This window comes from Ambystoma mexicanum, chromosome 8 (assembly GCF_040938575.1).
Source record: "Ambystoma mexicanum isolate Mex_15411 chromosome 8, UKY_AmexF1_1, whole genome shotgun sequence".
Taxonomy (NCBI): domain Eukaryota; kingdom Metazoa; phylum Chordata; class Amphibia; order Caudata; family Ambystomatidae; genus Ambystoma; species Ambystoma mexicanum.
Genome location: NC_090929.1, coordinates 1103448741 through 1103473253, shown reverse-complemented (window position 1 = coordinate 1103473253; position 24513 = coordinate 1103448741). Strand labels below are relative to the sequence as shown.

Here is a 24513-nt window from a genome sequence, read left to right as displayed (position 1 = left end):
TGGAGGAGAAGGAGAATACCGGGAGCCCTAAAATTCTTCAAACTCAATACACCCCCACCCAAAGACTGTGAAGGCATGCCTGCCTATTCATGCACTGACTACATGTGGAGATACGCAGACCGACCAGTCCAACGGTCACCAGTGGTGAGTGAGATATCACTCCCAACACCATTAGGGCGCATTGAATATTAACTCGCATACTACGTGAGCCCTAATGGAAGAAGCTACCTCATGCTGATACATAACTTGTTTGAAGTGTTTGAAACACGTACTGTTGTGGTTCACTTGTAAATGTCTAGTTTGAAAACGGGGGCACCCGATAATTTGAATTTAGGAGAATGGGTCAGGTTTGAAGACCTTGCCAGTGACTCGGACTCACCTAGTGACTAGAACTGGGAGGGACCGGGACCCTAAGAGGTTTGGAGGGGGGGAGGGAAATACAGGAACAAGTAAGGGTAGATAAGGGAGAAGTGACAACAATCTCCCTGCATATCGAAATGGTTCGAGCAACAGTTGATAATACAGGCATGAATGACACAATCCAACGAGCATAGCTTGCACACACACACACACACACACACGTACGTAACTTCCATGCACACTACATATGGCGGCAATAACAGGACCCCAAAGAAAGAACTCACTTTGCATATGTATGCTGAATATTAAGGGCCTAAATTCTCCCACCAAGAGATCTTTGGTTGCCAGGGAGTTCCGGAGGTCTGACATTGACATCCTATTTCTCCAAGAGACTTGATAGCAAAGAGGCGCTGAGAGAAAAAATTCCCTGTGGCCTCATAGGTGGGACATACTGGAGCTCCGGTATCCTTAAAAAGGCGGGAGTGGAAATCCTAATACGCAAGTGGCTACACATGACGGTTACGAAAACCTGGGCAGATGTGGAGGGGAGAGCATTACTGGTCACGGGATGCATATAAAATACAAATATCACCCGTGCAACTATTTATGCACCCAACCCAGACCAGAAAAGATTCCTCCACAGAACCACTGAAAAGATAATTGGCTTGACAGAAGGTCACCTTGTCCTTGGAGGCGACTTTAATACCTGGATGAACTTGACCCTAGATAGACAAGCCCGAGACGAAGTGCAGACCCTACCTCAGACACAAACTATAGCAGAAATCAATATGACCCTAGAGCTATATGGCCTCAATGACAGCTGGATGTGTCTTCACCCACAAGACAGAAGCTTCACTTTCTACTCCGCACCACATGCCACCCTCATGAGAATCGATTACATATTCATATCGAAAAGGCCTGTTAAAAATACTTAGTAACTCAAATATCCACCCCATCGCATGGTCTGACCACGATATGTTATCAGTAGATTTAAATTGGGAATGTCTCTCACCCCGGAATTCAAAGTGCAGATGTAATGAATCCCTGTGGAAAAGACCTCGTTTTCAGGGAAGAGATAGAAACAGAGATTAAACAATTCTTTATAGCCAATGACGCAGGAGAAATTAAAAATGGATCAGTGTGGGAGGCAGCGAAGGCCACGTGGAGGGATGTCCTCATTAGAAAAGGGGACTGCGAAAAAAATAAAATGATCACTCATAGAAAAGGGGCCTAGGGAACGGATGAGTACAGCTGAGAAGCTTGCACAATCTTCCCCTAATGACGGGTCCAAACATCTCTCGGAAGCCAAAGAATTTAGGGAAGAGCTAAGGGCACTTGAAGTAGGAAAGATAACCCAAAGCCTGCAGCAATTTTTAAAACAAAAATTCTACAAAAAAGGGGATAAAACGGACGCCATGACTATCCGGAGTAGAGGCTAATGCTCTTGAGACACCGATCACAGGGGAAGAAGTGCACAATGCCATCAAACGTCTTAAAATAGGGAAGGCCCCGGGAGATGATGGCTTTACCCCACGATTCTTTAAAATATTCTCCTCGATCCTCACCCCCTTCCTAGTAACTCTCTTTAACAACATCTTGGTGACGGGCAAGGCCCCCCCATCATTTGCCCAAGCCCTACTCACAGTAATACCAAATGAAGGCACAGACCCAAAGAAATGTGGCTCGTATCGCCCCATATCACTCCTCAACATTGATGCTAAAATATACACCAGAGTTCTTGCGACTAGACTGGAGCAACATTTACCGAGACTGATACACCCTGACCAAGTCGGATTTGTAATGGGACGACAAGGGGCGGACACGATGAGAAAGACACTCCACCTAATAAAAGAGGCGCAGAAGGCAGTGGGAGACCAGACGCTCCTCTCGATAGACACCGGGAAAGCATTCGTTAGGATGGCCTGGGACTTCCTAGAAAGGGTTCTTGTTCACATAGGCCTGGGACATAAGCTCTGCTGAAGCATTAAAGCAATATACTCGTCCCCAAGGACTTGCGTGGCGGTTAACAGAGGCTATTCTAGGTGGTTTGAATTGAAAAGGGGAACTAGTAGGGCTGACCACTATCTGCTATACTCTTCGTCCTCTCACTCGAACTACTTGCCCAGAAACTGAGACAAGATAGAAAGGAAGAGGGAATCACAGTTGGGAAACAGGTTTATAAACTGGGCCTATATGCTGATGACATACTGCTACACACAACAAACCGTCTAACGCCCATCCCGGCAGCAATAGAGATAATAGAATCTTACGGCCACCTGGCAGAGCTGAAAATAAACACTGGGAAATCGGTCATTCTTCCGATAGACAAAAGCAAGGATGCCGCTGTAGAATGTTTCACACCTCTGGGTATGAAAATTAGCCTAGACACACTGCGGTACTTGGGCATCAACGTCACCAGAGAGCTTAACCAGCTATATGAGGCAAACTTTCCCCCTCTGATGACGGTGATAAAAAAGGACCTTGAGAGATGGAACAAACTTACGATCTCATGGACGGGTCGGCTGAATGCCATTAAGATGGTGATCCTACCAAAAATACTTTACCTATTTCAAATGCTTCCCATCCAACTGCCGGACAATTATTTTGCAATGACCCACACCTCCCTACAGATGGCAATATGACCCAGCCAAACTCGCTAAGATGTATCAGGGAGTAAGCCCCCAATGTTGTCAGGGTTGCAGAAAGAAGGCCGAATGCTGGCACATGTGGTGGGGGTGCTCGGTTGTACAGATGTTCTGGGATGAAGTCCTTGGCTGGATTAAATATTTAGATGGGGTGGACATGGATAAATTACTGCTTACGGTTTTGTTTGATTTGGAAGAATTGGATGACGTAGTAACAAAGTTGCCCAGGATGATCCATGGTCTGCTTCTAGCTGCGAGAGCGTGTCTTACAACTCCCAACAAAAAAAACGAATGGATTAATGTAGCCCGAAACATATACTGGATGGACAATTTGACTGCAGCCATCCATGGGGATCGTACTTCCATCGACATGGATTGGACTGACTTTCGTTCCAAATACATTACCTGATATAACATATGCAAAGCCACCAATATTTAACAGAATCTTAACTGACTCTGAGTAGTGCCTGCAAAAAGACTATAATGCAATGTGAAGAGTACCTGCTAACTGCAATGATGAGACAAGTGAGATAATGCCATTTGATAATGTGACTATCATACGAACCAGAGATGTTAAACAAGGGGGAGAGGGTGGGGACCTGAAGGTGGGGGGGGGGGGAGCCTACATACAAAGTGACAATGCAACTTGTTGTGGCTAACTTATGGCACATCTTATTATTGTTCTGATTCATCGATCTGACTGTTACACTATTTTTTTGTCTGTTTTAATGCACAATTTAAAAAATCAATAAAAACTGATTTAAAAAAAAGTGAAGTATAGTTTGGATGCTTTGTATCCTTATGACATTTTATATAATGGCTTTTTGGTTAATTTTACAATGTGCCGTGGAAGAGCTTGTAGCAGTGGATATTTTTCTACTGTGTTTTATACTTTATACTCGTGCACTTTTGCATTTACTGCAAAGGGCTACTAAAGTGGCTAACCCCATAGGATGGCTGTGCCATAAGGTTTCTACTTGTCCTTTGGCCATATTAGTCTTTGGACTTCTTCCTGCCTTCTCAGGTCAGGAAATGCCATATATTAAATGCTCTTTCACAGAGAAAGCTGCAGCTTTCGCAGGCTAAGGGGTGGTTTTTATGTGAACCCAGATGTGGGTTGGCTGGGACTATCTGGTCCCAGTGCAAATGTAGGTCCCTGAATGTCTACTGCTGGACAGATGTTATGGCCAGCGGCTATCTATGATGGATAGCCACTGCCAGTTTAAATGGTGCTGATCCTTACGATTGGTGGGTGAGCTCCCAGCTCAAATCTTGGATAAAAGGAGGGCTTCTGAAGCAATTCGACGGGTCATCATAGAACAGCCGTTGACCCGAGGATGACTTCTTCAGCTGGCAGCACCAAGTCCAGAGAAGCCCTGCACCCCTGCCTGATTTCAAGAAGACCTTTTTGTCGTTGCGTCGACCCCTGAACTAGTGGGAACAAGCAGTCATGTCAAGGGTGGACTGAGCAGCTCTCCCGGGCTGCCTCACTACAGCTAATGCCATTCTGAGTGCATCCTTAGGGATCTATGTGATCACTGCACCACCCATAACTGCGACGGACGAAATGCCGACGCCAGTTACGGCGTGGCACAGTGATCATATAGATCACTGTGCCTGCTTACCCGGCCTGATTTTCCCTTCCTACCCCCTACCCACAAACCCAAATTTACCGTTCACTTGCGGCACACTTCTGTGTGTGCCGCCTGCACCCTGCTATCCCTGCGGCATCAGCTATTCCCACTAACGTGGGTTAGAGCTGACGTCGCAAGGTGCTCTTCTTTTCTTTTTTCTTTCTTGTCCCCCGCTTACCAAATGGTAAGCGGGGGACACCCCCCCGAATCCTGTTACGGTGCCCAAGCAGAGGGGGGGACACCCCCACAACCCCCGCTCTGCTTGGGCGCGGTAAATGTCGCCCTCATTTTGTGCGCCCCCAAAGTCGCAGTATCTGCGGGGGCGCACAAATGAGGGGGACATTTTTGTACGATTCCCATCCTTGGAACTTGGATGTTCTTCAACTTGGGCAACATGACACCTGATCCTGCATTGTCAGCCTTCCTGCATTAACAGAAGCCGAGCAGTACCTGCTCCTTTGTCCTCTCTGGAAGATCGCCTGTCACCTGACCATGGTGACTCCCGTTGCAATCAATCTTCTTTCCATCATGGAAGTGTTCTGGAGTCACCTGCATCGCAGAAGCCTTTATCTTTTCTTTGGATGTTCAGCTGGAAGGTGTCTGGAACCGATTCCTAAGCTCTACGACCGACCAAAACTAAATCCTGTGTCTGAAAATAATCTCTGCACCCGCAACCACTGGGCCTTTGTTGACTGGACCAAGCACAAAAGACAGTGTCCCCAACACATTCTAGAACCTCTGCAGTGGTCTCTGAAAACATCTGAGTCAGGGGGGTAAGTTAACATGCCTAGTCCTTCCCCCTGTAATCCATAGGGTTACATGGATGTATAGTCCGTCCCTAAACTACTCTTTCCTGACTTGGGTCAGTGGAGTCCTGATCAATGATCCCTTTCTAGGTCTATCTTATTGACTGGGTTTGAGTTAATTTACTTACCTTTTTGACTTTTTGATCATAACCACTGGAATCGTCCAAATCTCTCAATAAACCAAGCTGTGAAGTTTAGCTTTGGAACTGTTGACTTTAGGGCACCGGGCCCCACACCAACTTAGGGTTGAACTCATTAAGTGTTAGGGGAGCTATTCTGTAGTTCTACTAAACGTCTCTACTGAATTTCATGCATATAACTGCGTACCTGTGTTTCACTGGTTATTGAAGTATATTCTTTCTTTCTTCTCCTAATGGTGAATGCATAGATTTCTTTTATAGTATGTGTGTGCCAATATTTGACTAAAGGTTTTATCTTGGTGTGTATTTTAAAGACCTAATAAATCAATATACATTTTTTGCGACACAAGGCCTGATACCCCCTTTATTACACAGCGTCAAATTTAGTATGCCTTTGTATGCTCATGACACTGTACTTCTAGACCTGACAGCTAGAAGATTACAGCAGTGCCTAGAGTATGCCAGTAATTACTTTCAGGCGCATGGCCTTACGCTGAATCTGTCGGGGCAGCGGGGGGGGGCGAAGGGGAAAGAAATTCTAGTTTTTAATTGGGTAAAGAGGGATTTTAAATGGGCCCTTGCTAATTCGACAATAGAAGTCATAAATGAATATAGGTATTTGGGTTTGCATTTTTCAGAATGTGGTACATGGAGAAGCCATGTAAATAAGACGGAGAAGCAGGTAACTGTGGGTTTGAAGGTTTACTTGTTTTTAGCATCAATTTGGTGCCAAAAGTCTAGATAAATGCCTCCATGTGCGTAATTCTAAAATCAATACAGCGTTCCTCTATGGAGCTAAAGTCTGGGGTGCGTCACTGTGTGGGCTTATGGAAAGTTACCAAAATTCAGGATTAGGTGGGCCCTTGGGCCTGCCACCCAGCTCACCTGGAGATGTGTTACTGCATGAATTGGGACTCGGTAACATCAACCTGTCAGATCGAGCAGCGGTTTCTAGAGTTTTTCTTGAAGCTTCATTTTACCAATCCCACAAACACAAATCTTGCCTTGGCATTTAGGGATATATGCCGCCAATTAAGTAAAGACCGTCCCAGTTGCTAGAATAGTGGGATTAATCTAGTGAAAAGTTGGATGCTGCAGGACGTGGCAGCTTTGGGTTCCCTTTTAAAATCACAATGTAAGTTACATCTGGGTCTGGGGAAGGCTTACCCTTGTGGCTTGGAATGTGTGGAAGATTTAATGCGCTTCTTTACGGTTTGTAGGTTTTTAACCAACCTAAGGAAACTCTGGCTCAGGCTCCACTATATCGGCAATAATATAAGGACATGTGCCCAGCTGTGACTTTTTTAAATGTATAACAATGATGTAAAAAAGGAATGTTGTAACAGAACTTCTGGATTCTTGGTGATGATTTTCTTAAATTTGTTGACGCTATGTATTTTTATTATTGGCGTGCACTGCCGCGTTTATCATGCATGTTTTTTTAAATATGTTAATGGATTATGTTTTCTGAATAAAGTGTATCTTTCTTTTGTACATTTCTTTTACTTACCTGTCTATCTGGAATTATTGGTGGTGTTCTGTTTGGACTCATTGTAGCCCTAGACCACTCTCACAGGCCTCTTGAGAATAAGCTTTGCTGCTCTGCTACCTTAACATGATTGGGTTTGGCTAAATCTGTGCCCCCCCGGTTTACCATAACAGGGTGGCCTCCCAAAGTCCACCCCCAGAGTTGATTTTGGAAATCCATTTTAACAGCCGTAGTAATAATTCTCTGCTTTGCTTTGAAGGGGACAACATGTTGACGGCAGTGAATGTAGCACGGAACTGCAAGATGGTGGAGAAAAGTGAAAGGATCATCTTTGTCAGTGCCTCGCCTCCTTCCCACAACAAGCCAGCCTCCTTGAAGTTCCTGCTTTCAGAGCCAATGTTCGGCCAGCAGAATGGGACAGAGGTAGGCCTCCTTCCACCGGCAGTGCCAACCGCATAGTGTTGGTTCAGGGCCTCAGAAATTATGCCCTACAGAGGGTTAAAAAGTGGCCATTTTTATGCCATCCAGTCTACATTCTGTAGCTCTATGCAAGTGATATATCGTTTTTTTGTCAGTCGAGTTTTTATTGGTTTACAGTCGTCATCAGCTTAATCCTTAGAAATAATACAGTGAAAATGAGCAAACAAGAGTCACAAATGTGCCCCAAAGCCACCCACCCTGATGTCTCCCACCTGCTCCCCATTCCTATAAAGCCACATAATTCTGTGAACAATAGGCATATGCCACACCTTGCATTTAATTGGTTCTGCGTTTCTACATGCCATAAAACTGTAGTGCCCTCAAATGGACTGGGCATGTAGTCTCTCTGTTCCCTTGGTCAAAAAGGATTCAGGAAGGCTGACAAATCCTCTTAGCAGTTTTAAGTGATGCCCTGCAGATCTGTCATCAGCCTTTCCATGGCCATGACCAGCCAAACCTTCCTGAGCATGTTAGGAAAGATTATTTTGGCTGGTTTCCTCCCATGGACTTTAATGGCAGACCTCTCGTTTCACTAATGCCGGCTTCCTGACCAGACTATTTGGAAGTCTCCTGCCCTGACATTTTAGGGGTAAGTAAAACCCTTGGCTTTACTTCCTTTGCTTTTTACTCGCTGTAGTGGGGTAAACTGATCAGTCCCTAAAAATATCTGTACTGGAAGACAATGCCTCCCTTAGTGGAATTTGTGTGTTTTTAAAGCTGCGCACATCGTCTTCCCATGAAATATGCTTAGGATAATTTGTATCATTAACATTTTTGCAACTTTGTTGTTGCAGTCATAATGTGCTCAAGATGGGCTGGTGCCTGGCAGTAGATATTCTTCAAATTCGTTTTTTACTTTTTACTCGTGCACTTTTGCATTTGACCACATACTCAAAAATGGCAGTGCCCCACAATTTTCACATGTCATTTGGCCTTCTTCCTGCTTTCTTGGGACCCGAATTTCCATATATGGAAAGCCCTTTCACAGGCAAAGCCTCTGCTTTCCCAGGCAAAGTGGCGGTCTGTATGTGTGTCCTTATGTGGGGGCTGGGTCTGTCTGGGCTCAGTCTACATGCAAGCCAGTGTGTCTCTTGCTGGGCAGATGTGTTGGCCAGAGGTTTTCTATTATGGGGTAGCCCCTACCAGTCTGAATGGTGCAGATCTGCCAGATCATTGGAGCCAAGACCCCTACGAAGAAGTGCAGCCTGCTGATGACTGGAGGACAACCACTGCAGCTGACCAGCATTGCCTCCAACATTACCCCCAGTGGAAGTCCTCCTCTCCTGACCTCCAAAATGCCCATGTCAGTGCTTCGACCCCATGGCTGGTGGGAACAACTCGAGTATCTGTGTCTGCTGAGCCTTCGGATGTATCCATGGACCACCCAGTGGACTGACAAGCTCTCTCCTGGTCTACTTTCCTGCAGCTGTCACCATTCATCCTTGGGACTCTGCAGATCTTCAATTTGTGTAACAAGATGCCTGCTCCTGCAGTTTCAGCCTTGTTGACTTTGAAACCAGAGGCTCAATGATTTCTCAGTTTCCCCCAGCAGCACAGGGAACCAAAGCAGATTCGCTATTGGTAAGCACATAGTCTGCAAACCTGGCCTCAACTGTAGCATATTTAATACCCTTTATAAATCCATTAGATCTCACAGTTCCTCTTGTGCTCCTGCTGTGGTTGGATTGCTGCCTGAGGCGCCCTTCAGCTCTGTGGCCTCACTGCACACGCCCTTCCCTTGCACCTGCAAGCCATCAGCTGACCAGGAGCCGCCCATTCCACCGTGGCTGGACAAATTACTTGTCATGTGGCTTGTCCCTCGCCCCTTTGTATTACTATACTTCTGGGCGCCATAGCATCCTCTTTAAAGGGAAACTCATTTGAGGGCATTGATCATTTCCTGTTTGCCTCGGTTTGTGCCGGGTGCACCCAGACTCATTACATCTGTTAATTTTTCAACTCTTTTCTCTGCACCATTAAAGCAAAATTTGTAAACTGCATCTTCCATCTGCATTTCATATCATCACTTTTTCTACTTCCTTTCAAAGGCCCTCATTAATCCCTATTTGTTAAACTTGCTCTCCGCTTTCATCCTCATCCCACAATCTCATTTACCCAACAATTTCCGCTTTCCCCACTCCTGGTATTTTCATTGAGCTTTTGAAATGCATTCTCCATTTGCAATAAGTCGCATTCCACCCTTCGCCTGTTCTTTCGCCTTAATCTACATTTTTTATGTATTACTCAAACCTGGCTCACAACACTCAACATTTCCACCCCTGCATCTATTTCCTCTTCCTTAACAAACCTTTCTCACCCACCCCGTCCACTGGCAGGCATAGTGGCACTGTTATTCTTTACCATTCCTCTTGATTTCCCTGCCCTCCTCCACCTAACCTTCTGGTTCCATTCCTTGAATACAACCTTTTTTCTTTTTCTAAACCCTCCTCTCTTGCTTTTCTTACCATCTACCTCTCTCTGGGGCCTACCACTAGTTTTTATGATGATCTGGACTTTTATTTTTTTTCCTTCCTCCTTCCCTGTGCTTCTGTCTTTTTTCTTGTGGCGATTTTTAATCCCCACCTTACTTCCTCCCACATGCATTCTGCTCTTATACCCCTGCTTAACTCCTTTGCTCTTTTCAGTCTTCCTCCCCCTTCCCTCAGTCTCTGGCTCCTCCCTTGACTTTATCTTCTCAATCCCACGTAATTCCTCTGTTTCAATCATCCAAATTACTCTTCAGATCACTTCTTTTCCTTCCCCCTCTCACTGCCTACCCATATTCCTTCTTCCATCCCCTTTTCCTGACATAATTAAGGTTATTTCTCATCTCCCTTCCACTCTTCCCTCTCAACTCTTCCTCCTATTGAACATTTCTTTACTCTTTCCCTTGATCAAGCTGCCTTTCATAACTCTTTTCTCTACTCTTGACTGTCTGCATCCTCTTTGTCCTTTCATCCCCTCTTGTAAGCCCCTGAAACCTGGCTGTCTCCCTCTCTTCTATCTTCATACTTAGAACAGAACTTCCCTCGAAGAAAATTCAGGACCGTACTGATCATATCTATCTCTCTACACTCAACTCTTCTTATGATTCCTTACTTCGTAGTACTAAAACACAATATTTTTAATCTCTCATTTTTTTCTCTTTCCTAACACCCTAGTTGTCCTTTTCAACAGATGAATAAAAGGCTTTCTACCTTACTTCATGATTCTTCCAACTCCTTTCAGGTTTCATCTACTGACTTTGCTGATTTTTTTCTTTCCAGTATCTCTCCACTAGACAAAATAAATGTTCCTCTATCCTTATTCATCTAGACCCCTCTGCAACATTTGACTTTGTAGACCACCCCACTTTGCTTGCTGCCATGGAATTTTCAGAGCCTGTAACTCACTGGTTCCAATCCGGTCTCTCAAACTGCACTTACTCGGTTTCTTGGGCTGGTTACACTGCCACTCCTCGCTCTCTCTCCTATGGTGTCCCACAAGACTCTGTCCTCAGCCCTTTGCTATTCTCCATCTACATCATTTTCCTGCCCTCCTTCATTCAATCCTTTAAGCTCTTATGCCACTTCTATGCTGATGACACCCAGATTTTCTTCTTTTACTTCCTCCTCTAACGCTGTTTACTCCTCTGTCTTTGCCTGCCTCTCCGCTGTTCAGTCTTGGGTGTCGTCCCACTTCCTACATCTCAGCTAAGAAAGATTTTCTTTTTGCTGCTTTTCTCTCATCTCTCTATATATAAAGCAGAACATCTGTTAGTTGTTCACACAATTCAACACTGCTCCCCAAATCTGCACCAAATTGTGCATAGTTAATCTACAGACATTATTGGCTGCATGACATTTGGACACCTCACCACTTTCCCGAATATCAGCCCCTTCACACATGAAATGGTTGCCTGAAATCGGCGAAACATCAGTGTGGTCATAGAAGGACCGGACAGTAATCATTGTAAGTATCTCGACGTGAGGAACAAAACTCGAAGGATAGGGGCCTGCAAAGCCACAATTCAAGGCCCTATGATGCACCATTTCTGAGATATTTGCACAACAACGCACTGCACTGCAGCCCACAAGGTTGAGGCAACAGGTGGGGAGAGCGCACAGAAGGCCCCATTATGCTGCAGCACGCCAACTCTCGCCTCCCCTCCACATCTGCTCCTTGGTATGTCAGCCAGCCACACCCGCCCATTCTCAGTGCAATTTACTTCAGAGTGCAAAGCGCATAAAATGATAAGCGACTTGGAACAGCATCCTACAGGATCATTGATTTTCAACAATTGCTGAGTGTTATCATGTCTGTCCACAGAACCTGTGTGGAGTCTGGGTACTTTTTGCTAGTAGTTACTATAGCACACCCTCTCCTTTAGCTTTTTTCCTTAACCTGCATTTTTTGAGGTAAGCAAAAACTTCTGCCTTGTTTTGTGCTCATTTTTTGGGGGACACTGATCAGTCCACAAACTGGTGCAATGAAAGAATTTGTCTTTTTCATGGATGTCTTGTATTTTTACAACTGCACACATCACTCTAAAGCGAAGTGCTGCTAGGATACTTTGTATCCTTATATCTTTTTCTCTTGTAACTTTTGGGCTACGAATACAATGTGACCATGATGGGCTAGTAGCAGTGGATGTTTTCTTACTGTGTTTTAAACGTTGGTGCACATTTGCATTTATCGCATATGGCTACGAAGCGTGGCTAGCATTACAGGATGGCTCTGCCATGAGAATTCTGCCTGTCCTTTAACCATATTGTTCTTTGGCTCTCTTCCTGCTGTGAGAAACCAAAGATTGTCTCACCTACTAGTCCCTGGGGAGATCTCGCTCAGGTGGCCATGGCACGGCCATCGCCTTTGGATCCAGACCCTGGGGGACGACCAGTGCAGGAGGATCACCTGGGTGAGATATCTTCGGGTAGTGGGGGTGAGGCAACCGATGAGACGTGGAATCCCCCCTTTCCCGTTCCCATGACCCATCCTATTTCATAGGATTCTCTGATGTCCCAACCCCCCACCCTTTCTACACAAACATTGGGCCGAGGAAGAAGGCAACTGAGAGAGGCTAACCCTTACATATCACATTGGACATGTCCCGCTAATTGGGTCAGGCAGTCAACTCTTCTCACACGGATAAAAGGTGGAACATAGAAACGCACTAGGTCAAGGTGTAACACAAGTAAGTGCAGAACCTCTATGGTGAAGGCAAACCTACTCGAGCAGAACAATGGACTGAGGGACGAGAATGATGGGTAGAGAACCCCAGGAGTTCCCTTCAGGAGGTTGTTGCCTCCGAAAAGCCATGAAAGACAAGTGGAGAAGGCCAAATCCCAGAAAAGAAGACTGCTTTGTGTTTCAAGGACGCCAGCAACCCTCCCGGGTGAACGGCCGAGTTGGGGAGGCGAGGCCAAGCCTATGGTATTAATCGTAACTCGTGAAATAATGCAAAGACTAGAAAGAAACGCACACAGCCAGTGAGTTGGCAAGCGACAGGAGTCTGGTGTGTGTTAAGGAAAGATTAAAGTGGCAATAATATATCGCACAAATTGAAGGTTGCATGTGTGTGGATGAGACACAAAGAAAGGTAGACCAGTGAATGAATATTGAAGTCAAGATAGCTGTAAAACCAGCGATACTGAATAACTGAGTGGTCCAGTGAAGGGAAGTAGCCAACTCAGAAGTCTCAGTGAAAGGTGAAATGTTTGTAGTGATAAAGTGAATTAACTGTAAAAGCAAAGTGATCAAAATTAACCCTGAGAAAAGGGGAGAGGAAAAGGTGCATGTTGAACGTTGGTGCTTATGACATCGAACTACCCAGACCAAGAGACACTCGGGTAAATAACGCAAGAGTGTGATTTTAAAGGGGAAAGTCTAAGTGGTCCTGCAGAGGTCTATAGTAAAAGGCCACTCGCATTTGAAAGTCTTTGACATCAAGGAAAAGGTCTGAGCCCGACTGACGGAGACCGAAAGTGTGATAAGTTAGGGGAAGGAAATCCCTAAAGGATGTGAATTAAGCTTGGAGAAGGGAACTGGTGTGAACTAGTGCTTTGATAGGTCTGAGCCCGACGAGGGGGGGGCGGTGGGCGGCTGACGTGAACTTTTTGTTTTGTTTTGTTTTGAAAGCTGGAAAGAGACTTTAACGTGGAAGGCCAGGTGGGTGTCTTGAACTGTTTTTGTGTTAAAAACCTTAGCCAGAGTGTGTCGTCCTGCCTACGGGGACTGCCTTATTCCATGCTGTCCAACATGAGGAGGAGAGCTTACTCAGCCACCTATTATTCTTTATATTTGAACACTGATTTTCCTTTGCATACATATTCTCCTTTACACACTTTTTGTACAAGAGATAGGGCAGGCATAAGGTGTTGTTAGTATATGCCATTCTGATTTGACAGACTCTTTTTAGGACTCAATTAGGACTGTTTTATTTATTATCTGATGGTAGTCTACTCCCATCCTAACTATAGGGCAAAGTAGGAGTTTCTCCAACCCCATTGAAAACTTCAGTAAAGGGTTTACAAATTGTAACCTTTGTGTCAGTGTCATACTTGTGCATTATGCCTCCCTGCACTGCCCTCTCAAGGCTAGAATTTCCTTACATGTAATGCCCTTTCCCGGAGAAAGTTTCTGCGTGCTAAATGGTGGTCTGTGTGTGTGGTTGGATTTGGGGGACTAGGACTGTCTGGTCCCAGTCCTCATCCTGGAGCCTGAATGTCTGTTGCTGGGCAGATTGGGTGGCCAATGGCTATCCATGATTGGATACCCACTGCCAATTTGAATGGTGCAGATAAATTAACATGCTAATTTATTTTCCCCCTTATCTGCCTTAGGGTTACATGAGTGTAAAGTCTTGTCCATATCTCACGCTTATCTGGCTTATATCCGTGATGATCTGGTCAAGGGTCCTATCCTAGTGCAGTAGGATTGAGTGTTACTTAACTGAAGTTCCCTTCACTCTTTAAACTTAAGTCATAACCAGTGGCATCAACCGATCGCATAGTAAACCTACCTGAAAAGTATAGTTTTGGAACTTGTAACTTTTTGGCTCAATGTTACAAGCCAACTTACGGTTGGACTTACTATGGGCTTGTTTTATGGTTGCTGTAAGTGTTTCTACTGAACTTTATTAATTTTAGTACTTGTCTGTTTTACACTGGTTATTGAATCAAATGCTTTCTATCTTCTCATAATGTTAAATGTATAGATCTGTTGTGAGTGTGATTTGCCTAGACTTTTTTTTTAGCTTAGTGTGTATTTTAAAGGCCTGATTAATAATTGCGTATTGTTGTGCTTTCCTGTCTAACTGGAATCATCAGTGGTCTCATTGTAGCCCTAGACCGCTCTCACACCCCCTCCTATGTCTAAACCTTACCTCTCTGCTGCCTACCTTGATTGGGTTTGGCTAAACTTTAGTGTCTTTCCTGTTCACAAAAATGCCTTGGCCTCCCAAAATCCTCTCCCATGGTTGATTTTTGGAAATCGATTTTAACAATCTTAATCCCTCAAAAACAGAAATCCTTCTTCAGCTATCCCCTCTTGAATCTGCTCCTTCGTCTGTATAGTTTTTGTCTACTGCACATAATCTTGGCATCATCTTCGACCTTTCTCTTTCCTTCTCATAGTTCTTAAACTGCTTGTATCCATCGCTTTCACCTCTTCAACATCTGCAGTATTCAATGCCTTCTGTCTTTTCATGCTGCCAAATTTCTCCTTCCCTCTTCTATCTTCTCCCGTCCTGCCTATTCCGCTCTTCTCGTTGTCCTGCCTCTTCTTACCTTCAACTCCTCTTCTCTCTGTCTTCCACTCTGCTGTTCGCCTCCTTTTCTCACATCCACCTAGAACTTCCATTTCCCCTTCTCTCCTGTCCATCTCGCTCCTCCCCTTTGATTCGTATCTCTTATTTCCGTTTCTCTGAATCGTCTTTAAATGCTAGAATGGACTTGCACCTCCCTATCTTGCTGCTTTAGTTTCACCATAGTCCCCTCTGCTGACAACTTCATCTGTTTCTTTCCCTAAATCTGCCTGTGCGCTGTCCCTTTTTTGCTCCTTTCCCTTTTTGGGCCTAAATTCAGGAACTCTCTTCCTCTTGACATTTGCTGCTCTGTATCACTTATCTGTTGCTGTCTTTTTTTAAAGCCTGCCTTCTTTCTTCCATTCCCTTTCCCTAAAACTACTGGTTTGCTCATTTGGTTTTTCATCATTTCTCATTTAGTACCGTTATTGTAAAGTGCGTTCAGCACTTTGGGGAACGCATTGTATAAATTCAAATACAATTTTTAAAAATACAGAATACCCTATGATTGTAGGATTCAATAGTTAGCATAAACCATGAGGTAGAAAGCAGACACCCCTGCCTGACTCCACATCCTAAGTGGACCCCCTCTGACAGTGTTGCATTAATTCTTATTGTTGTGACTGGGTGAATATAATTCACCATTATGCTGCTAATAAATCATTCCCAAAACCCCTTGCTTGGCATATCTGCTCTAGAAAGCTCATCCCGCTAGTCAATGATTTTTAAAAACCAAGAGTCAGAAGGGCTGCTGGGCTAGATGGAAACTGATTCACCTTATCAAGAAGCTAGACTCCTTTCCAGACATTATCAAATGTTTGTCTGACTACTGAAAACAGAGTTCAGTATGTATGAGCTGTGACAGAAGCTTCTGAAGGTGAGAGCGCCAGGATCTTGGCATAAACCTTCTTATCACTGTTGATTAGAGTGATTGGCAACTGAGAGTGGAATAAATGGGCCTTTGCCTGGCTTTGGTATGATGGTTAGCAAGACCACAATCATAGAATGTGTTTCTCTGTCTGTGTGCCCGAATGAATTGCACTGATGCTTGAGTAGGGAAGACTACTTCCTTAGAGAAAGTCTTAAGCCTCCTCATAGGGCTGTGGTCTTTAAGTCCCAAAGTTCCTTTAAGCAACAGTTCATGGTTAGGGTGAACCTTCCTAACTTTTGTTTTTAGTCACTCTGTTCTCAAAGTCCTGGGGTATCCAGCAAAACCCCTCCCCTGGCAAATTCTGTCATACGCTGCCGGTCCTGGGCATTGGTCAGCTTGCTTGCCTATGACCGTCTATTTCTTCCCGGTCTGTTCAATGTACTGTATTTTGTGTGCCGCAATAGTCCCAAATTACATTTTTAGATGCATGTTAACAATTTTGCATGAGATGTACATAGCAGTTGTGGGTAAGGCGTAGACAGCAGTGGAGTGGAGTGGGAAGTGAGCAACGGCAAAACAGAGACTGAGGGATTCCACATCTCAGGAAGAGCAGGGGGTTCATCATACCAACCTACACTCATAAAAATGTTGGTTGGGATAATGATCGTTGAGACTGCCGCCTACATCTGTCTGTCCTGGATTGATTTTCAGGCTGTTGCCAATAGCAAATGCAGAAGCTGACATGGTTAAGCCTGCCCGTGGCCTGATTTATACAGCGGTCTCTTCTGAGCTCGGCAACAATCTGCTTTAGAGTCTTAAGTCACTATTTGGTGGCGAGATGTCAGACATTACAAATACATTTATATCTACTACATTTATATCTACTATGCTACTATGCTATGCTATGTGCACCACAATCTGGAAAAGGGCTCCTGACTAGCCTCCATCATTCAGTGTCTGACTCTTTCACTCATTCTCACTCACTCTTGGTTTTGGTCTCACCAATTTCTGGGCAGAGGTCAACAAGGATCTTTACCTCTGTAGAGCTTGTACCTTGGATGTACCCCAGCTAAGGCCAGCTGGTTTCACCACCTGGTTCTCATCACACCCTCTAGCTTTTGCACATGTGGGCTTGACCAAGGCCTGTTCTCTGCCTGGGCTTGCAGTTTCCTCTTTCCTCGTTGTCTTCCTCTCTGCTCTTGCTCCATCATCAACCTCTTCTTGCCTCTGGCATTGTCACCCTTCCTCCTCCTCCTTTTTCAACTCTTACAGACTTTGTTCGTCCAGCACCTTCCTTATCCTTCCCTTGCCTCCTTCCTCCACTCTCCTGATCATGCTCTCCACTCACTTCCACACTAGCTCCACATCTCCAAACTCACACATTTTGCTGTGAGTCATACCCCCTTTCAAGCTTTGGTCCTATAGAGAATTGAGTTTGAGAGTATCAGTGGGGGACTTGCACAGGTCATTGACCATCCCTTCTGATTGGGTTCTAACTCCCGCCCCAACCCAAGTGTGGCAGATACTGTCTTAATCACTAATGATCAGCCCAAGGCTCTGCAGGCCAAGTCTATGAAATGTGAGGTCAAGATCTTGGAATCAGGTGGCCCAGTCAAGGTGGCTGTATGCTTCTGTGATGGTACTGTCCATCCAAAGTCGGTGTCACCGTTCTTCCCAAGTCTGCTACTGGTGAGTGTCACTTGTGCTGCCTTCACAGTGCATATGACTGCGAGGTGAGATTGTAATCGCAGACCGCTCCACATGTTCTGCTTGATGCAGAAATCTCACCATGCTTGTGAGGGAATTTATTTCTATCTAAACACCTATCTTGTGGTTTGGTTGTGTACCCTTATGTGCAGGTTGCAGGGGTTGGTGTTGGGTGAGATTTTCATATCAATGATGCATCTTCCTGACCTGTGTCAACCCCAGAACTTTTTTGCTTTGACTAGGTAACTATTTTACCTTGTCCCTAGGTGAAGGGGAATATTTTTTCCTGCTGACCTAGTATTTTACTCTTTTCATGGGTCACCATTTTATGTCTCTCCATAGTGTATGGTTGAAGTTAGTTTCCTACAACTTTTGGGCTTAGGCTGAGTTGCCCCTATGGCCTTCCCTATTAATTTCTTTCATGTACTTGGGTGAACTACAGTTACCAAGTAGTAAAGAGAAATTATATAGTGAGCCGGGACACACCACCTTATGTGAGGTGCTCGTGGAATAAAATGTATCCCCTTTCTTACTTATCTAGTAACATTATGTTACAATTGCAAGTTTCCTTGAATGGCTGGTGGCAGTGTCACTACTTTTATGACATTTTAGTCTTCATTAATCGCAGGCTGTTAATTCAGCCTCAGTAATGAACAGAAGGGCCACCATTTTGCTATTTACCACCATTGTGCTTGCTGTTTCTGAGGTCTTCCCTGCCATTCTAGATGAAAACTACCTCTGACTGTTTTGTCTTCGGCAGGAATCGTGTGGATTCCCCGCCTAGGCTCCAGAGTGTATGGGAAGGCAGAAAGCGAGGGAGGAGTCAAAAACTCTGCAGCCATTTGTCTTGCACCTTGCCTGAAAGGAACACTCCCAGTGGGGGGCGCTGGCTGTCCTGATTGGACAGTCAGACCATCCCTGGTTGTAAAATGCAGGGGGGGGGAGAATGCAGAAGTTGTGCTGTAGTTACTGATAAAAACTCTGAACCTGGAAGCTGCTGACAAGCCGACCACTGGAGCTGAAACCGAAGAGCAAGATGAAGAAATGACAGCTGTAGCAATTTCCTGTGACCTGAGAGCCTGCTGTGAAACCAGGGCATGCTGTTACCCTTTCTTCCTATCGGCCTGGGGATCCAGAAAATGATGACCTTGACCCAGAGCCTGGTGATGCACTAGACTCAAGTAGACTTGCGTTTTGAGCCATCCCACCTCATGCTGCGACCTTGAGGGGATGCAATACCATGGGACTTTGGGCCATTGTGAGTTGCATGGTGTCCGAATTCCGAATCGAGCTGAAACTTTATTGGCCTCCTCCTGGCTCTCCTGAGACACCATTTAAGTCCTTGGAGTCCCCTCACCAGAGTGCTGGACCAGATGAGAGATGAGGATCCGACCAGCGATATTCAGTCTTCTCCTGTCTCCTGAAAAGGGACCAAAACCACAGAGCCGCATGCAGCTGTGAATAAACTCCTTCCCTGTTGATCCCTGCTGCAGAAGCCCTTCCAGTGTCCTGTCTTCATTACAAGGAATTCAGTGACTGGGTTTTTGGCTGCAGATCCTGAAGTCTCCCCCGCTGCAACCTCTTCTTCTGTGCTGAGTAATCCATGCAAAGAACCTCTTGCCTAGAACCTTCCCCATGATCCCTGCTGCAGAAGCCCTTCCAGTGTCCTGTCTTCATTACAAGGAATTCAACGACTCGGTTTTTGGGTGAAGATCCTGAAGTCTTCTTACTGCAACTCTTCTTCAGTGCTAAGGTACTGTGTTGGCTGGAGTATTTACTTACCTTAAGCCTTTGTGATTTCTGTAAAGGTTTGGGGTGTTTCTTGTGATTGGGAGTTCTCTCATCCAGTTCACCAAGGCCCGCTGCTGCACTCCTCCTATGGTGTCTTCTTTGAAGTCTGTGCACCCTAACTAACTCTGAAGTAAACTGCCCACTTGTTTGAATAGTCTTCCACAGGAACTCTGACTTTTTCTGCAACTGAACCCTATCTCACCCTGCCTACAGCTGGCACTAGACCACTAGGGTCTCTCTTCTGCCTCTGAGAGAACTCAGACAATAGAATAGGGAAGGACTGGATAGGGAAAGAATTCTGCCTTGAAAAGTATAACCATTGTTTAAAAGTTACTTACTTGTGAAATGGTTGGTAACGGTCCCTCGGAGAGTGAGCATTTACAAAAGTTCTTTCTTACCTTGAATGTGTGCTGTGCCGTTCTGAAAAATATATGTAAGGTTATTTTACTCACCTGTGAATTGATTATGCCTCTTTCCCAAAAGTAATGCTGTTGGCTTCACTATTTCTTTCAGAGAATAGGTGTATCCATTTCCCAACTGGGTCTTGCTTCCCCTAACTTGCCTGTTTAGAATAAGTCTGCCTTAGGTTTTACCTATCTAGAATAACATTAAGTCATTCATAAAGTGTAACATTGGGTTTTGCTTTCCCTGGTCTGCCTTATATAGATGCTAAAACAGTTTTAGGTGTGTACCTACCTTTAAGTTGCTGGTAGCTCCTTTAACAGGTATATAGGTTTTACTTACCCTGAGTTAGCTGTGTGCGATCCTTAAATATTGCCAACCTCTGTGTGTGTTCCACTGACCTAGAAATTAACTGTAATAGTATATTACAGCATTAGATTTTACCATTCCTAGAATAGCTGTGTGCCATTCTTGAAAAGTGTTCTTTAGGTGTAGCTGACCTTTGTCTTCCTGATGCAATCCTAAATTAGTGTGAAGAGTTATTGCTTACCTTAGACTGTGTTCCACTGAGCTGAAAAGCAACTGTAATTGTATATTGCACCAAAAAGGTCTTACTCACCTAGAATAACTGTTATCCTCAAAGTAGTTATACCTATATACTGTTCCATGAATCTGTGTTCCATGTTAAGAAAAGTATGCTGGTAACAAGGTTGGTTGATTATGTGATGTCTTTGCTGAGTGTCACTGCATAACTGACTGGGTCTACTACCCTTGACTTACTGTAAAGTAATCTAAACGTAACTTGTGGTTTTAACCCCCATGAGTAGGTGTGGCCTATACTAAATGTGTATGATCAGGTCCGACTTCCCTAGAACTACTGTTAGGTTTTCTCAAGAAGGTTTATGATATGGTATTTTATTTATATCCGCCCATACACACGTGTTTCAAGTGTATGCTTTGGTCTGTGTACCTTCAAGCATTGTTGTGTGTTTTTAGAAATGTTTGACTGTGACCAGTACTTACCCAAGACTTAACTTGGCCTACTTGTATTTATAATAAACCTTATTTTTATAATACTTCTGGTTGTCAGGGTTTCTATTGTATCCTTGGCATACTACAGGTTCAGTGTACTTTCCTACAGCCCTCTCTCCCTAATAAGAAAAGCATGGCTGCCATGTCTATGCTACCATATACTCGGGTGCTACAGCATACTAAGAGTCAAGACGTGTACTGTCTTAGTTGAATGGTTTTACTAAGTCCTTACTTCGACTTCAGAAAAACTGTCCTAACAGTTGGGAAAGGCAGGATCCCTATAGAATCCTCCATATATTAGGGTCACCATCACTGAGCAGGCAGTCTCCACCAGCCCACACCCTCAGCACATTTCCCTGCTTCAGAGATGGATTTTTAGTCATTGAAACGACACACCATTCGACTGAAGAGGCATCCAAGGAGAAAGAACTGGCTGAAGGAATAAAATATAGATTTGAGAGTCCCTCTTTCCAGCACTGGTTCTGCTCCTCTGACTGCAGGAATCGCCACCACCTGACCTCTCCCCAGGTGTCATTACACATCTCCTAGGAAGAGGATTCCGAAAATATTGGTAAGCAAGACCTGCCTCCATCACTTTAGCGGTACAGGCGTTCGGTGATGCTGAATATTGTTAAGCACTGCATTTCAGCATTATCAACTCCAATCCTGGCATCCATGGCACCTTTGCTGTACAGCAGGGTCTCACCGTACCAATGCAGGTTCCCTCGTTGGGTCTGCTGTGCTTCCAGTGACGCATTACCCCAATGGAATTCACTACAAGGCATACTACTTTGCGTTAGTCACTGGTCGTCTGGCTGCAGCGCAAAGTTGCTAGTTACATCGTTCCATATTTCACTCTCTCCTACATTGGAGTCTGCTGCCTTCAAATGTGTTCCAGTGTGTAGGAAGCAGTCCCTGGAAATGTATAATGTATAATTGTTCATTTATAACATGCTTAATACCAGGTGTGGTTTCTAAGAGCGGGATCAGGATTCAAACCTGTGTTGCGCTGCGTTGTCTTGCTTGAAAAGACAAACATGTTGCCCCTGAGCTATCCTTTCTCCCCTGTGAGAGACTATTCGATAAGGACTCTGCACACCCCTTTGGCTTTGAAAGATCTGGGGTTGCCCCATACCAGCTTTCTTTATATCAAGAGGGGTTCTAGAGCTAGTCCTTAAGTTGACCACTAAAACCTGGAATCTTACGGATGAGAGGTCACATAAGAGACTATGTAACCTGCTCCTGCCCAAAACAATTCCATTAAGTCAAAGCAGTGTCCTATTCATACCAAGGGAGCCCACAAATTCTATCTCCCTCCCTTGAACTGTTGGGAGCACCCAGTTCAGTCTTGCACCTTGTTCGATGTCCTCCTGCAGCTTGTGAAAGGAGTCGGCCTGTAGCTGGTCTGCATTATCTGGAGTGGGAACCTATCTGTTTCTGGACATTTTTTGCAGCCTCCTGTGCTGTGCAATTTACTTTGCAACCCCCTCAAAGAACTGCTTCTCTCCCTTAGGAAGAATGGCCCCGCTCACCATTGACTGAAGACCATTGCTAGCTCATCAATAGGTCTTCTACTGTATGCTGTATCATCAGGGTCCTTTCTAATTTTGGATGCTGAAGAAGAGTTCCTTCATCCTTGGGAAGCTTGAGGGCCAGCTTATGCAGAACTGTGAGGTCATGAACGGAGACCAGAACCACTGATTTGCCGGATTAAGCAGAAAAACCAATCCACCTCTGGACTGCTGAACCGCTGAATCCCAGTGGGTTAAAATTAAGAACAGTTCAGTTGCCCCTAACAGTTGAGGCTTACTGGAGTCATTGATCTTCTTGGTCAGGGATGAAGGGGCCTGGTTGTATACCTCTTTTGTTGCCCCCCAGATCCATTATAGCCCAAATACTGCAAGTCTTCTCTTAACTTGGTGGTGGAACATGGGTACAACAATCTCGCCTCAGACCTCCTGAACTCTCAGGATTGTTGGCTAGCCTCTTCCTTCAGGGAAAACCTGTTAGTATCTTCTTCAGAATGGTCACTTTTGACACTTGATTGTTATATCGAGCATGTTTAACACCATGGCAGAGATTCTGTAAAAGCTTTCAAACTCCCTCTAAATTCCCAAAACTGGTTACTAACTCAAAACTATTGTTCGGCAATTGTCCGCAAAATAGGGTTGCACTTCTTAAAGAGTTAAGATGGATTTTAACAACCAGCCCTGAGGGACGGTTCAGAGAGTCCACCCTAGTTGAACAGGCTAATTGATATTTGGGTCTAGCCAAACCCTCTGATGGTATTGTAGCAGAGAGGTGAGGTTAGATTGAAGAAGCGATGAGGGTGGTATAATGGTGCAGTGAGCTGCACACAGTGATCTCATACAGTCCTAATAGTGCCCTATGCTTTACACTATGAAACGGTAAACCAGTTTAGCAATAGAAAAAAAACAGTAACTGTGGGTAGTAAACTGAAACAAAGCACCATGTAAATCACTTAAAACAAAAACAACTATATATAAGGCCCCTACTACTTAAATTGTTTCCTGCTAGGTAAGTATGCCTAGTCCCTCAGAAAGATTCAAAGTGCCAGTTACAGGTAGTTGGAGTTTTTCTAAGGTGAACAAGTATTAGCAAAGTCTACAGATAGGTACATGTTACAGAAACAATGTACTGCAAATATATATGTGGTACGTTAGAAGGACAATGACCACCACTGGCCCCATGAACACAGGACACCCCAGGACACGAATGAGACTGGCATCAGTGATTGACAACTCCGATCAGCCCGTGACAGATGACTCACAGTGATAAAGCAACTCTTCAAGAAAGGCCGCACTTCACATTGGAGAGCAGCAGCTGGGGAGTAGTGTTTTTGGGCCACAGGTAGATGACCTCCAGAGTTCCAAGTCAAAACCTTGAACAGGGGCCAATGCCCTGGATGAAGCTGGTGAGCCAACCAGATGGTTCCTGGATGCTTAAACCAGCAGGATACTTGTGCAGGGATCTGGACTGCTTGGTCCTACCAGTCGTAGGGTCTTCTGGAGATTGATGCAGAGAGGCAGGTCTTCACCAGGGCTTGGAAGGAAGCAATACTGGTTGTCTTCAACGGCAGTCTTCAGGTCTTCAGCAGGCTGCTTCTCTTCATAGGGGTCTTGGACACCTCCTTTTATCCCAAATGGAGCTGGTGGCTGTCCCAGCCTACCAATGATAAGGAGCTGCACTAGTCAAACTGGCCAGGCCTGTCCAATCCTCGATAGTTGACTGATTGCCCTACATCTTCCTAGCAATATACATCTTCTGGCTCAAAAGTGGATTGGGACAAGTCAGTCCCAACCTCCACATCCGCCCAAGATGCATACACCACCACTTTGCCCAGGAAACTAGA

At 44.9% G+C, this 24513-nt stretch overlaps 1 protein-coding gene across 5 annotated transcripts in view; it reads left to right on the top strand.

Moving 5' to 3' along the window:
• ATP13A2 (ATPase cation transporting 13A2) overlaps positions 1-24513 on the top strand; it is a 749950-nt gene that overhangs the window by 614459 nt on the left and 110978 nt on the right. For all 5 annotated transcript variants that reach the window (XM_069611124.1, XM_069611127.1, XM_069611125.1 and 2 more), the window contains exon 21: positions 7334-7497. In XM_069611124.1, the coding sequence (XP_069467225.1) occupies positions 7334-7497 (164 nt within the window). The remainder of the gene's footprint in view (positions 1-7333; positions 7498-24513) is intronic.